Consider the following 15,930-nt stretch of genomic DNA (forward strand, 5'->3'; position numbering starts at 1 on the left):
ATTGAAACAGTTACATGAGGCAACACAGTTTAATTTCTTCGTTGTTGATTTGTCGTATACGGTCTTTTTGCTTTTTTTTCATTTTTTTTAAATTTTTTTATTAAGAACGACTACACTTAGTGAATGTTTCAACCCCGAAATGCCGGCTTTGTCTTTCTTCTACCAAGATCGTTACTATTTACTAAACTTTTCTTGAACATCCATTGTTTTGAACCTCAGCCAGTTAAGCCTGCTGACTTGTTCCTGTTGTAGCATTTTGGTCCATCACAAGACACCTCTTTTCTTTCATATTTTTTGTTTACCCGATTATTTTCTAATAGTCCGCGAACCCAGAGACTACATTGGTTGTGCCTGACACTCCCCCTGCCGTCCCATGTGGACTGTTCCGGGTGTCCTGCGGAATTGTGGGTACTGCGCAGACTCAGTAGCGTCCAGAGCCGCCATCTTGCACCAGTAGGACCTGAGCTACTTTCTCCGTCCCGACAAAATCTCCCAAAACTATGCGTTTTTCTACCCACTGAGAACTTTTTCTGCCGCGCCAGAGGGCATGCATGAGAGATAACATGTCGTGCTTTCAGCAGCTGAGGCAAGAGTTACGGCAGTTGGAGGCTTTATTTCCGAAGGACCATGAAAGGTTCCGAGTCGAGTCGGCCTCCCTGGACGAAGTGACGTGCATCTTTGTCAGCCCGAATGACGATACCTTCGTCATTCATTGTAATATTAACGTAAGTACACATATCGCTGTCAAAATATCATCATATTCTACTTCGGCCTTGTTTCATAACTATACAATGTGTGAATGGGTTGAAAACTGCGTTTGGTTCAACTCGTAACCCGGCCTGGGAATTTTTTTCTGCGTGTTTTGTTGCGATGCGACCTCCGACCGCCAAGGCCCCAAAACAATAACAATTGATCAGAAACAATGCAGAAAGCGGGTAGGATTGAGTACGGTAATTTTATCATGCAAATGACTTGGAAATAGTGTCACTTGAAGGACTAACAGCTTGCGTAAGTGTAATCAAGGCGCTTTGTGCACCTTTGTGAAGGGAACGGATAATGTGCGAGTCTTGCTTTTTCTCCGGATGTGATTCAAGGTTCCTTATGACATCATCCAAGGTGCGCTTTAACTTGAGAAGAAAGGAGCAACCGGAAACGCCTGTCTTCATTTTTCCTTAGTTAGTTTCCCGTGTTTACCAGACTGACCCCCTCGACTTGATTATCAGCACGGCGTGTGAAACAACAGCAACATGAGAGTGTGAATATTATAATTTATCCCGCTAACACACAACACATGTACTTGTAACCATGTCTGGAAAATGTCAAGAAAATCAAGGTACGAAATCTTCATTGGCAGACGGAAAAAAGAAAGATTTTGACCAGTCCATCAGGTAGCAGACTGTATCAAACATTAATAAAAACGTGTGACAGAATATTTATTGTTAAAGACTTCATGACTGGAAGCAAATTTGGTGGATTGTTGGGATTTGCATGTTCATCAGCTGTTCACCTGCTATAATAGATAATTAACAATTTGTTAATAATTAATACAAGAGGGAGGCAACACAGGTTAAAACTTTTAGTGCAAATGGGATGAAGTTAGAATGCCAATACAGTAATGTAGTAATTTTCTTTGCTATCAATCAAATATTTTGTATTATGCCAAGCCAACAAGAACTCAATATTATTTTATTTTCAATGTGAATATATCATTTTATTATAGATTTTTGCAGATGTGAAAATTACAAATTATGTTTGTGATACAAAGTAAATATTTGTTTTTACATCATCTCCTAAGTACCATACCATCTGTCAAAAGCACACTTCAAGTTCTGTCCCAGGCCTGGGAATACTGTGTACATGGATGTAGTGATGGTGTGAATATGTACCTTTGTGCACCAGAGTTGGAGTTGCACCTGAGTTTGACTGTGGGTGTGTAAACTTGGCACAAAAAGTTTGGAATATTAACTTTGGTTGATCATATTTCCATTGTTTCTACATCAATTTCGATGTATTATTTATCATTATAAAGCTTGTGTGATTTTCTTACCAATAGTATCAAACTCATTATCATTGTAAACTCATGGAACATGCACCAGGCCTGCTTGTAAACATGAGTGGGACACTAAGAACAAGATATTTGTGTAGGGCCTGGGTTGAGTATAACTGCTGTCTACTGTACATACAGTAGTAGTAATACAGGACATCCTTGAGTCTTGAGAAGTGTCAGATTAAATGATTAACCTTGCTTTGTTGCATTACTTGTTATGAACTTGGCTCAATATATAATTTTTCACAAGCAGAAGACTAAAGTGCAAAGTATACAACATGTCTGCCATACTAGTAGTAATTGATTGCAGTTAATTTAGGCATACAAAGATACTGTGTGCTCTTATTTATGTATGTAATATTGAATAGGCTTAGCACAGTAACACTCCGGTAACAACTGCTATATTTTTCAATATGATAGGTGAGTGTGAGTGTGCAATAGTTAAACTGACTTGCTTACATGTTAGTTGAAGACAGACATGGGTCTGGGTTTTACATGTAGTGTAATATAATATATATGTCTGTACAGGCTAGTAGAATTCCTGGGACTGGTGTTGAGTGTCTATACAGCAGTTCTGGTATTGGCACGGACCCACATTTTCTATCTATAGTAGATTATTGAATAGTAGTCATAATTCACCTTTGAATTGTATTCCATATACAGTAATGTTGTCATATATTTTTCCCTCAGTGTGAAAGCAGACAAAAGCGAAACACTTAACAATAGTTTATAAATAAATATGTAGATGTTCATAGCAAAGTTCTTTCACACATTTGAACTTGCTATTCCCGCAATAGAAAAAAAGGTACTGCATGCAGTTATTAAAATGAAGGTGTGATTGGGTAGGATAATTCATTTTTGGTTTCCTTCAGTCAATATTGACCATGGTAAAATCCTAATTGATATCAGCCCTACAGCGTCGACTGTGGCTAAACAGTCCTATATGAGAATGACAGTCTCTGCCACACAGGGCACATCTGAAAGCTGACTCAGGTCTGTTGCAGAGTTCTTTTCTCAGGATCCGCTTTTCTTCTGCCATGCGCATCAGTCTGGTTTCTCCTGATTTTAGCTGCCTGGACAGTGTGCATCTCCAGCTGGATCTGTCAAGATTGTGAAGGAAAGTTTCTGAAAACTGTGACTGCATTATTATTAGTGATATGAACAAAAACACACACCACTAGAATGAAATTCATATACAACCATAATGACTTGATTCTCTCAAAGCACAGGTTAAAATGTCACCAAAACATGCCAACACAATTTCGTACATTGAAATATTGAAGTGGACCCAAATTCTACAACAACAAAAGCTTTTTTATTGCGTTTTTTTAGATTTTCTGACATTGTTTACTGTAATACACTAGCACCATTATCTAACATTTTTATCTGTATGTTTTAACTGAATTTTAGTATTATTGTAAATTGAAGGCACTTGTATATTGTTATATGCTTTTAAATTAGTGTGTGAAACTTTGTGAACCTCGCAATTCAGCCGATTGGCTGCCATGAGTTTCGGTTAAATAAACCATTACCATAACATTGCACAAATATCAAGGTGCAACTACAGCTGTAGTTTTGGTGGCACAAAAGTATGTAACATATTCACCCAGTAGCATATCCACCCCGCTGATGGCAAGGTGTGCTGATATACGTAGCATGTCTCACACCTTGTTACTGGGTACCTTCTAATAAGCAAAACAGCTGGAGATAATTAACCCCAGAAGATTCATTCATGAGTCGTTAGACAGATAATTACTACAATACTGTTGTACCTTGGCGGTTATTACAACTAACCATGTTCCTAAATGCACCATTTCTAGAGACCTGTAGTTTTGTAGATATACACAATTATTACAGTTATAATGGCTTCACAATTTGTAACACTCATTTTGTGCATTATCATTTTTTATATTTTACCAGAAACACGAAATGAAATGTCATATAGAGATTTTTAACAAAAAGTTCATCTTGTAACTAAAACACTTAAGTCAATATGAATTATGCAAAACAAACAAATGGAAAGACAGAGAGCAAACTATCAAAATCACAAACCTAACAAAGCCCTGACAAATGCTCAGAAAAAAGTTTTTTGTATAGAATGTCCAATACTTGGGATTGTTCTGTAAGATTATCAGGTATTTTTCCCAATGTATATGGACCTCATGTAGACTTATTTTTTATCATCTGTGAATGTATTCTCCGTATATGTTATGTTCCTATGTGTCATGTACTTTTTTCCGAGAGTTATGTATGTTGTTGAGGACCACAGGAAGTTCCGAAGAGTTGGTGAAATGTAAATTATATTGTTATAACTAATTGTGGATCTAAATTAACTTTTTGTTTCCCCCCAGGAGAACTACCCGCATTCCTCCCCCATGTGGTTCTCAGAGTCAGAGGACCCGGTCGTGTCGGCCGCCATAGAAAACCTGTCCAACGTGTCGGGAGCAGCCAACCTGGTGAGATGCACACTCTGTCTTATAAGCTACTTCCCTGTTTGAACTGCTAATGCCCAGTGTGTTGTAATGTATTATATCAAAGTTGAAGGCCACAGAGAGAAGAACAAAGCATGTGGAAAAAAAAGCAAGGTCTCGGTTTGGAGTGCCAATTTGACAATCTCTTGGAAAAGCGCTAGCACTTCTAAAACTGTAAAAGCATCGTTTCTCGGACAATTCAATGTTTCCAATAGATACCTTATTGCTGACCGACAGACTCAGTTGACGTTTTCTGTAGAAAGGATATTTTTCCAAGAACCATCAATAAAATCAAATTTGCACCCAAAACTGCTAATTTTGGGGCTTTCTTTACACTAGGCTGCTACACAGCCTGAGATAACTAATATTCCTGAGATAATAACTAATATGGATGTAAAGGTCAACAGTTTTTCTGTATAGACTGTGTTGACTTGCCTTACATCCTTAGTGCTGGTATTATTATCTGTAAATCTGGAAGGGTTGCAGAGCAGTGTGGGTAAGGGTGTGAAGTCTGCCATCTCTGATTGTCAGTGTTGATTTACAGCTGATCCGGCTGATGAAACAATTAGCCACCTCCCTGTGTAACATGTACAACGTGCCGGTATTGTTATCTGTAATGTAGTGTGGGTAAGGGTGTGAAGTCTGCTGTCTCTGATTGTCAGTGTTGATTTCCAGCTGATCCGGCTGATGAAACAGCTGGCCACCTCCCTGTGTAACATGTACAACGTGCTGGTATTGTTATCTGTAGTGTAGTGCAGTGTGGGTAAGGGTGTGAAGTCTGCCGTCTCTGATTGTCAGTGTTGATTTACAGCTGATCCGACTGATGAAACAGCTGGCCACCTCTCTGTGTAACATGTACAACGTGCTGGTATTGTTATCTGTAGTGTAGTGCAGTGTGGGTAAGGGGGTGAAGTCTGCCGTCTCTGATTGTCGGTGTGTTGATTTACAGCTGATCCGGCTGATGAAACAGCTGGCCACCTCCCTGTGTAACATGTACAACGTGCCGGTACATCCAGACATCCTAAAACTGGACACACCCACAGAACAACAGGTAAGGGAATATGCGCAAAAAACTTCTGAAATGTTAAATGTAAACCTCACTAGAACATTCTTGATGTATGAATAACATTTACCAAATGGATTTCTGCAAATATAAAAGCACGATTAGAGTTTCAGTACCAGCAGAATTAAAGTTACGGTTTTAGGTATTATTGTACGTCATCATAGATATGACTGCATTTTCTTCTTTTGTGCAAACTGCATGTTTATGTGCACACAATACAATAGCAATGGCATACACAGTGACTATAATACTCCATGTAACTACTCGTATTCTATATTACTGCAGAATGGTGAGGAGTCATCAGAAAGCGAGGATGACGGGATGGACAGTGACCTGAATGAGGTAAGATGTCCATGTGAGATGTGCTCCCGGAATGTCTTGGCAAGCCTTATGGAACATGTGTTCACACTGACCCTGACCACTCCTTGTAGATGCTGTCATTTATATTCAATAGCTTTCATATACTTAGAATATTGTTATTCATTCTTATCATCAAATTCCATTTGTATTGTCTTTGCCACTACCAGCTCTTTATAATATCCACAGGCAGCCCTAGCGAGTAGCTTGACAAAAGATTGCATCGTTTTATTTCTAGTATACAATAGTTTTATGTACTTCAGAATATTTTCATCATTATTTTGTCCATGACAAATTCCATTTTGTACTGTCTTGTCTCTGTCAGCAGAGCTAGCCCTATGTAGTATCCACAGGCTAACCAATAAATTAATAAGTGAAACCATAACATATCATCTGTTTTACCCTTGTCTCAGGATGTTGATGAGGAGGATCATTTTGAGATGGACGAGGTCACGTCCGAGAAAGACAAGAAGAAAGAAGAAGACGAAGACATTGAGACAGAAAACCTGATTGTGCTGGAGAGACTGAAAATGAACCAGCGCAGGGACTACCTAAAGGTACTGCTGTATCTATGGTGTATGTAGGGACTACCTAAAGGTACTGCCGTTCCTATGGTGTATGTAGGGACTACCTAAAGGTACTGCTGTGTCTATGGTGTATGTAGGGACTACCTAAAGGTACTGCTGTATCTATGGTGTATGGGGTGGTCCACTGTTACTGGATTGTCATAGTAATAGTTAAGTAGTACATAATTGTACATGTAATAAAATATCATTTTGCCAATTTGTTATACTTCACTCTGAAAAAATAAGAAGTTCTGCTTCAGTACATTAGAAAGCAACTAGGGGCCATTATAAAACTGGACCTTTGTTTTCTCAACCACTTGACCCATCTACCAAATATCATAAAGATACATCCACAGCTTCTTAAGTTATGCTGTCCACAAACACACTCAGGCACACACACACACACTCACACAGACACACAGATACAGACACATACTCATACAGAAATGCACACACAGACCTAAAACACAACCTTCTGTGTGAGTTGTGTGGTACTTTTACAAATAAGACTAACCATGAGCCTGTGTTTGTCACACGTGGAGCAGGGGGCCATGTCAGGGTCGGTCCAGGCCACAGCATTACACACGCACACAGTGAGTTATGTGAGACTAACCTTGAGCCTGTGTTTGTCACACGTGGAGCAGGGGGCGGTGTCAGGGTCGGTCCAGGCCACAGCATTACACGCACGCACGCACGCACACACACACAGACAGACGCGCACACACGCACACACACAGTGAGTTATGTGAGACTAACCCTGAGCTTGTGTTTGTCACACATGGAGCAGGGGGCGGTGTCAGGGTCGGTCCAGGCCACAGACAGGCTCATGAAGGAACTCAAAAATGTCTTCAGGTCGGACAGCTTGAAAAGAGGTCAGGATAAAGCATTTCTGTCATTTCTGTCATTGCATTTGTGTGTGTGTGTGTGTGTGTGTGTGTGTGCTCTGCCAGCGAGAGTGTGTGTGTGTGTGTGTGTGTGTGTGTGTGTGTGTGTGGGTGTGGGTGTGCATGTGTGGGTGTGTGCTCTGCCAGCCAGAGTGTGTGTGTGTTTGTGTGTGTCTGTGTGTATGAATGTATGTATATGTGTGTGTGTGTTTGTATCTCTTCGTGTGTTGAGGAATATGATTGTGTGTGTGCATATATTAATTTTATACATTTTGTAAAATTTTGTTAATTCAGTTTTCTACAATGTCCATGTGGGTACAGCTTAGTATTTTTCAGTACGTTACTTTTAAAATCTATCACATCATGGTGACCTGAATACAAGTCTTAAGTTTTGTTCCTTTGGTAAATGTGTGTGTTTATCATATGACTGAGTTGTGAATATAAAAAAGATTGTTTTTCTTTTCAGGAATCTATTCCGTTGAGCTGGTAAACGACAACCTGTACGACTGGAATATCAAGCTGCAAGGGTGAGGGTGTATATTAGTATAAATATGCTCTCCATACACATATTCTCCACTTACACACTTCCCATAATTAAGTGCGAGAGGGTTCCGGATATGGATGTTACTTGGATGCTACCACAGTTGCTCAGGGTGCGAAACCAGGGTGGAACCAGCTAAAACCTTCAGTACGAGGGCGGAAAAGCATATAAACTAATAAGTTGTCTGGCGAATATAGTACAGTTATCATTTGGGCCGAGAATCTTACAAGTTTTGTGGTCAGAAGTAACTACCTAACACGTGCACCACTGTGGCTGTTAGTTGGTTTCTTCCGATGACCTTGGCGTTTCGTCTGCAGCCTTTGTTTTTTTCCTGTCGGAAAGTGATTAAACCATTGTCCTGTGATCGGTTCCACACCAAACTATCATCTCCTTGATGTTTTCTGTGTTCGGAATCGGTTAGAACCAATTTTCTGTGCCCTTGGAGTCAGTTCCGGAGTTCGGAGCAGCCATATCCGGAACCCTCTCGCACTTAATTATGGGAAGTGTGTAAGTGGAGAATAGATAAAACATGATGTGTTCCGTATCACCCTAGGTTGCTGCATGACAATCCATCCACAGCTTTTTGACTTGTGTTGTTCAACGATATGCCTATGCTAGAGGAGAAGGGCCCAGTGCAAGCATAGTATGATTTTCCCATTCTCCTGCACAGTTTTAATTATATGCTTTCATAATATGCAGTATCCTCTTGTTGTGCAAATAAACAAAGATGGATACAGATCAAGTGATAGGTGAGGTGAGATACAAGTAAATGCTACAGAAACATGACCCTCTTGTGATAACACTGTATGTACCATTTCTACAGGGTGGACCCAGATAGCGCCCTGTATGTAACACTATATGTACCATTTCTACAGGGTGGACCCAGAAAGTGCCCTGTATGTAACACTGTATGTACCACAGGGTGGACCCAGATAGTGCCCTGTATGTAACACTGTATGTACCATTACCACAGGGTGGACCCAGATAGTGCCCTGTATGTAACACTGTATGTACCATTTCCACAGGGTGGACCCAGATAGTGCCCTGTATGTAACACTGTATGTACCATTTCCACAGGGTGGACCCAGATAGTGCCCTGTATGTAACACTGTATGTACCATTTCTACAGGGTGGACCCAGATAGCGCCCTGTATGTAACACTGTATGTACCATTTCCACAGGGTGGACCCAGATAGTGCCCTGTATGTAACACTGTATGTACCATTTCCACAGGGTGGACCCAGATAGCGCCCTGTATGTAACACTATATGTACCATTTCTACAGGGTGGACCCAGAAAGTGCCCTGTATGTAACACTGTATGTACCACAGGGTGGACCCAGATAGTGCCCTGTATGTAACACTGTATGTACCATTTCTACAGGGTGGACCCAGATAGTGCCCTGTATGTAACACTGTATGTACCATTTCCACAGGGTGGACCCAGATAGTGCCCTGTATGTAACACTGTATGTACCATTTCTACAGGGTGGACCCAGATAGCACCCTGTATGTAACACTGTATGTACCATTTCCATAGGGTGGACCCAGGTAGTGCCCTGTATGTAACACTATGTACCATTTCTACAGGGTGGACCCAGATAGCGCCCTGTATGTAACACTGTATGTACCATTTCCACAGGGTGGACCCAGATAGTGCCCTGTATGTAACACTGTATGTACCATTTCCACAGGGTGGACCCAGATAGTGCCCTGTATGTAACACTGTATGTACCATAGTGCCCTGTATGTAACACTATATGTACCATTTCCACAGGGTGGACCCAGATAGTGCCCTGTATGCAGACCTAATGGTACTCAAACAGAAGGAGGGAAGAGATTTTATCCTCCTGAACATGACATTCAAGGTGAGAGGAGTCTTTGCCCTTTTGCAGATTTGAAAATGAAATAAAGCGATACTGCTTTGACTTTATAAATAACATCCTCTGGAGACGCCAATACTAATGTGTGAGGGCCTGGTTGAAAAAAAAAATCTGGCAGCAAAATGAAATATTGCTAAAATTTCTAAGATACAGGAATTCAAAGCTAGCAATGCAAATTTTAGAACGAGTGTGTTCATGCTTTGCTCATTGTTATGTTGTTTCTAATCAACTGTGAACTCAAGTCAAAGATTCTGGAATTCTTCATTTTTACTCTTCTGCAAAGTACCAGTGCTCCAGTCTTAGAAGTGAATTTAAATACAGTACGTTAGTCTTGCTATCAGAGATGGTAGAAAAATGGCTCTCTATTCGCATGTACATATAGCACCATTTGACTGAAAGAAGAAGCCAAGTCACGGTTGATGATGCTGAAATGTCTGAACATTTCTCAAGTCTAACTTGTGTCACTGTTTTCTTGCATATGCAGACAGTATAATATATACAGTAGAAGTCATTTAATTGCACCCCATTTGCCAGCTTATTTCGTGCAATTATCTGGATGGCGCAATAATGCGAAGTTATCCAGCTGGATTGCACTGGTTTTGGATTTGGGGATTCTGTGCAATTAACTGAACTGTGCAATTATCCATTGTGCAATTAACTTCTACAATAACTGTAATTAGAAACTGGATGTCTCGCCTTCAGCAATGGAACAAGCCCTGGGAGTTTGAACGTTTAAAAAGAACGGAAGATTTGTGAAAAAGGCAGGCTGTCAGGTTGATTGTAGTGTCATTGTTACCTCTGGCCGTGTTCATCAACTTATCCCCTTCTGTTTTGTCCACAGGAGAACTTTCCGTTTGATCCGCCTTTTGTCAGGATTATTGCTCCCATTATAAATGGAGGGTGAGTGTCAATCTTTACTCACAGATAAACTTTGTTGTTCCTATAATCATTATCATTTTGCTTTATCTTTTACCAGACTCTGCATGTTCTGTGCTATGCATGTCTGACACAACAGTGGTACTGTAAGTCTGGAAACATTTGCAGTGCTTTTGTTTTTGCAGTTTTTACTGTGACCTCGCCATCCGGATTCAATGTTTTCCTACTGCACTGCAGAATTGTTACAACCATGAATTTGGAACAAAAAGCTCCTTTTTCCCTACCATTTAATAAGACCACCTGGAATCTACCATAACTAAATTGACAGTGTAGTAAGCAACTTATGATAAGGAAGCAAGGTTGTCTTTGCTACATCATGTGATTTGGAATCACCTGTACACCTTTAGAAAGTTTTATCACCTGTCTGTCTGCAGGTATGTCCTTGGAGGTGGTGCCATCTGCATGGAACTGCTGACTAAACAGGTAAGTTTGATTCCCACGTGTCACAGCATGCATTTACCTACAGTAGATTATACCTTCCATTTACATGTGGTACTGGTCTACAAGTTGAATTCTATGTCTTCTGACTTTTCTTACAGAAAGTGCTCAGATTTGCCATCAATCATGCATATAACTACTAACTTAACATACATCGTTTGTTACTACCTGCATCTGTTTGGTGTAAAAACATTGACTAGGGCAGCATTTGTTTTGCAACACAGAGAAATATTGGATTTTGCAACAGTAAGTGTTAGTGATAATCGCAGCATAGACTGGTATATGTTTGAGCTCTTGGCTTTTTTTTTTATTTCCAGGGCTGGAGTAGTGCATACACAATAGAAGCAGTCATCATGCAGATTTCAGCCACACTCGTCAAGGGAAAAGCTAGGATAAATTTTAATGCCAACAAGACACCAGCCGTACGTAATCCACACGTATGTGCCTTCATATTTGTTATAGTTTGATTTGCTTTCATTTGATTTCAATTGAAGTATTATATAATGGTAATGGATTCTGGTGCAAGTTTTCCTTGCCGTCTTATCTTTTTATGATGTCACCTTGGTAAAATTGTACATGAAAATGTTCGTGAAGCAACAAGTTAACTTGGTGTAGCCTAATTTTGTACATTACAATTTTTTGTTAAAGGATATCAAAAGTTTTGTTGACTTCTGGCACATGTTGCATTGAAAGTGTGTTTGTATTGGTCAGTATGGCATAAAAGTAAAGCAAAGAGAGAGGTGAAATAAAACGAATAGAGCATGCTGTATTCCTGATCACTCTTGGTCCCAGCCCTTTCATGGGTCGGGCTGGTTATTTGGGTGATTGGGAATACGCCGCGTATTCTCTGTGTACATTCTAATGATCGTTTTATTGTTGTTTCTCCTCCACAGAACCAGTATAGCCTTGCCCGGGCCCAGCAATCTTTCAAGTCACTAGTGCAGATACATGAAAAGAATGGTGAGTTTTTCCTTCATGTACAGGGCTGACATTGTATTTGTAGCTTGGTGTGTCAGGGTTCTCACCAGTGCAGTTGAGCATAGGGGGCCCCTACATTGTAATTAGGGTCCCCACTCTGTGTTTCAGCCAGAGAAAGGGCAGAGCATTTTTTCCCACCTGCTCTAAGAGGGTGTAAGAGCCAGAAAGCTCTATCAAAGTTAGCCGGTATTATCTGCTAATTAGTGATGACCAGCTCTGTCCTACTACGACAGTGCTTTTTTTGACCAAGGTTTTAAAAAATAGAACCATGATCAAACAGTGGGCGGGGACTCAGGATCGGTCCATTGCGTGGGTAAGAGGTTACAGTGTTTGGTAGGTCTCACTATGGGTAAGGGGGTGAAGTCTGCCATCTCCGATCGCCATGTTATATCTGATTTCTGCGGGTTGGGAGGTCACACTATGGATACGGGGGTGTAGTCTGCCATCACTGAATGCCATGATCTGTTTGTCTGTTCTCTGCAGGTTGGTTCACACCCCGCAAGGAGGATGGTTAGTCCCACTATGCAAGGTGCCGCCCCGTGTACAGAGCTCTCTGTCTCTCCCTTTCTCTTGCGCCTTCTCCACTCTCAACAACTGCAGCCGATGGTACTCCGGAGCAGAGCCTTGTCTTCTTCTGCAACTCCAGCTACTCCAACTACCAGTACTCCGGAGGAGAGCACTCTCCACTCCCTACACCTCCAGCCACTACTCCTGGTACTCTAGAGAAGGATATTCCAGGGATTTTCTGCAGGAAGACTCCATCAACTCCTTAAGACTGTTTATGGACTCCTTACAGCAGTGGAGAACTTCCAAACCCGGTGTCATTCACTACCTGTGTAAGGAATCATCGTACGACTTTTTAGGGCAAGCTAGAGATAGATGTTGGCTGTTTTTTATGGAAGGTATAGTTTGGATATGATGGCGTTTTGGTCAAGGTTTGTCTGATGGAAGCACAAGGGTGTTGCTTACATTCCTATGTCAAGTGCAGTGACTCTTCAATGGTCAGTAACTCTGTCTAACTGGGATAGACTTCTGCTGGGGAAAGCTTTGGGGTTTTTTTCCTGTTATTTTGTGCTATAATGTCTGACGTGCATACTCCATTACCACTGTCATTGCTGAACTCTCCAGGAAGTCCAGGTACGGTGCTGTAATTTACAATGTTTGCAACAGCAAATTGAGCAGGGCAGGGCAAAGACTTCTTCTTGCTGAGGTATGTACTAACGGTCTATGGCTGCAGGAATTGGTTCACTGTCCACTGTGTGCCAATGCTTTTCTTAGTATTTCTGAATCAAAGTCAAGTGTAATTTACAGCACAAAAGATTGGACGTACCCAAATTTTTTTGCTGTCCAATACCAGTCTGTCAATAAAGGAATGACAAATCCACCGCTTCAATGACATCACGTTGTGCAGCTGGAACACGTGTCTGTGTGAGCAGTGGATCATACGTGTAGACTAGACATAGACTTTCTGTAACTTATGATCCACTGCTCACCAAGTCACGTGTTCTATCTGCATAACATGATGTCAAAGAAGCAGCTGATTCGTAATTGCTTGAAAAGATGGTTGGACAGTCGAAAATAAAAGGGTAAGTCCATTATTTTTCATGTCGGAAATTACAGTTCAACTTTATCTGGAGCGACTTCCACCAAGAGCACAGACAAAATTTCAAGCTCGCCTTTTCTGATTATGTGGCACTGAATACTGCACATATATCACAACACAAACAACAGACACAGGATGCTCAAAAATATTTAAGATTCAGGAAGTCAAGAGAAATTTGAGAATGCTTGTTGAAACTTCTTTAAGCTTTAACCACAAGAGTCAAGGCCTTTGGAAGTACCAGATTTCAGTCTCACATTGAGATACGGTGGAGAAGTTTTGAGACGTTCCCCCTGAGCAGAACTATAGTGGTTTCTACGTGTCCTTAGTTAGAACACACGTCCCGTCTTATTGGTGTCATTTCCACAGCGTTGAGTGCCTTTGTGAATTCAGTTGTTAAGGAGGGACCGTATCTCACTGGGCTGTGGTATCTTGGTGGTGTCTCTGTGTTCCAGATCGAATTTGTGTTGCCCTTCACTTAATCATGGGAGTATCATGCAAAACGTACTAAAAGGACAATGACTTAAAGGTTAATGACACAGCACACAACAAAGCGTAAAAGAATCATTTTTTATGGACGGAATTCGTTGAGCGCTCTGTCGAATTGCTAGGCCACAGTGACACCACCAACGTACCACAGCAGTAAGATATTACCCCATAAATCCCCACTCACTGTGTTACGTGTAACTTTGAGGTGTTTCCAAGTGATGGATAGATGTGACTGAGAATGTTACTTTCTACAGGGTACTCGTAGTGTGATTCTGGTGTCAACGATACTATTGATAGGTAACAGGCAAATTTGTAAGGTGGGGGGGGGGGGTGTCATGATCATTAACTGTTGCTTGGGATGCCTTTCCCATAATTTACCTGCAATGTAGAAGTCAACGTAGAACTGTAAAAGTTCCAAATTGAATGTAGATAAAATCTTGATGTTAAAATCATCATTACCATGTTTCTACTGCATGTATATCCGGCCATGTCATTCACTGGAAAAGTGGGAAACATTTGACCACAAGCTGAATCATCCGTGCCACAGTAGTGTGTACACAATTCTAGTACATCTCCTGAAACAGGCTTCTAAATATGAACAGTAATTTCTGATTGACAAAGGAGCAGGTCTGTTCAGGTTGGTTGGTGAGCTCAGGAAGTTAAGGAATCGGATCGCCTAACGTTACCGGCCCAACTAACCAAAAATCTTCAGCTCAACACCGTTTTGATTTGTTATACGTCTTGAATAATTAGCCTATTCATTGTTTCAGCTGCACTTTTGAATCATGATGCATTGTGGGTAATAGGTCAAAGGTGAAAGCCCCTGACTTGTAAACAGATCTTGTCTAGACCATGCTTGATACGTGTACAGACGGATTTTGTTAATCTTTCGGGCCTTCAGCTTTGGCATATTAATCACAATGCATCACGCTTAGCATGAGCATATGGAACCTTGAACATACTTATTCTGATGTACATATTAGAAGCAACAGCAACGTAGTGCTCAGAATTTGTTATTGAAGAAAGTGGTTAGGTGGCAAGTTTTCTTCTTGGGCAGCCTCAGTCTGTATACCTAAAAACAGCATCACTTTAGCACCAACCAACTCTCCAGAACAATGATAGTTAAAAACTGTTAAAAAGAAAAGATGAATTGACTTTGTCAAATTGAGTCAGTTCCACAGCTTGTATAGTAATGAAACAGGAGGATGAGAATTACAAACAGGAACCGTCTGTCCTTTATGTGTACAGTGGATAATCCACGGCCCGGCGTGCCCCCCTCCCCACAGGAACCGTCTGTCCTGCATCTGTACTGTGGATAATCCACGGCCCGGCGTGCCCCCCTCCCCACAGGAACCGTCTGTCCTGTATCTGTACTGTGGATAATCCACGGCCCTGTGTGCCCCCCTCCCCATGCTTTTCTAACCAACCTGTCCTTTATGTGTACTGTGGATAATCCACGGCCCGGCGTGCCCCCCTCCCCATGCTTTTGTACCGCTAGTCAGCCGGAGCTTTTCTAAACTTGGTGGACGTGCCAAACTCGATTGTGTTGTGCTCTTTAAGCACTGCGGAGACCAGAACGCTGTGCCCCTTTTCATATAGACTCTGTCAGCTTTGTCAAACTTGCACATGGAATGTGCTGGGTGCTTCTGGTCGCCTGAGCCGTTTTTATACCGAAACC

At 41.2% G+C, this 15,930-nt stretch overlaps 1 protein-coding gene across 4 annotated transcripts; it reads left to right on the top strand.

Moving 5' to 3' along the window:
- The first annotated feature begins 402 nt into the window (after positions 1–402).
- On the top strand, positions 403–14,721 carry LOC118406613 (ubiquitin-conjugating enzyme E2 Q1-like). Of its 4 annotated transcripts, none has more exons than XM_035806800.1 (13): positions 403–725; positions 4,399–4,503; positions 5,468–5,569; positions 5,867–5,923; positions 6,352–6,495; positions 7,289–7,376; positions 7,855–7,915; positions 9,706–9,796; positions 10,653–10,711; positions 11,122–11,170; positions 11,503–11,607; positions 12,079–12,145; positions 12,647–14,721. In XM_035806800.1, the coding sequence occupies exons 1-13, from the start codon at positions 552–554 to the stop codon at positions 12,676–12,678; spliced, it is 1,134 nt and encodes a 377-aa protein (XP_035662693.1). In that variant the 5' UTR covers positions 403–551; the 3' UTR covers positions 12,679–14,721. The 4 variants fall into 4 exon arrangements, with proteins under 4 accessions (XP_035662693.1, XP_035662703.1, XP_035662677.1 ...); XM_035806810.1 differs by having other exon boundaries at positions 404–725; positions 7,292–7,376; XM_035806784.1 differs by having other exon boundaries at positions 405–725; positions 11,503–11,622.
- The last annotated feature ends 1,209 nt before the right edge of the window (positions 14,722–15,930 follow it).

Source organism: Branchiostoma floridae, chromosome 2 (assembly GCF_000003815.2).
Source record: "Branchiostoma floridae strain S238N-H82 chromosome 2, Bfl_VNyyK, whole genome shotgun sequence".
In the NCBI taxonomy this organism is placed as follows: Eukaryota; Metazoa; Chordata; class Leptocardii; order Amphioxiformes; family Branchiostomatidae; genus Branchiostoma; species Branchiostoma floridae.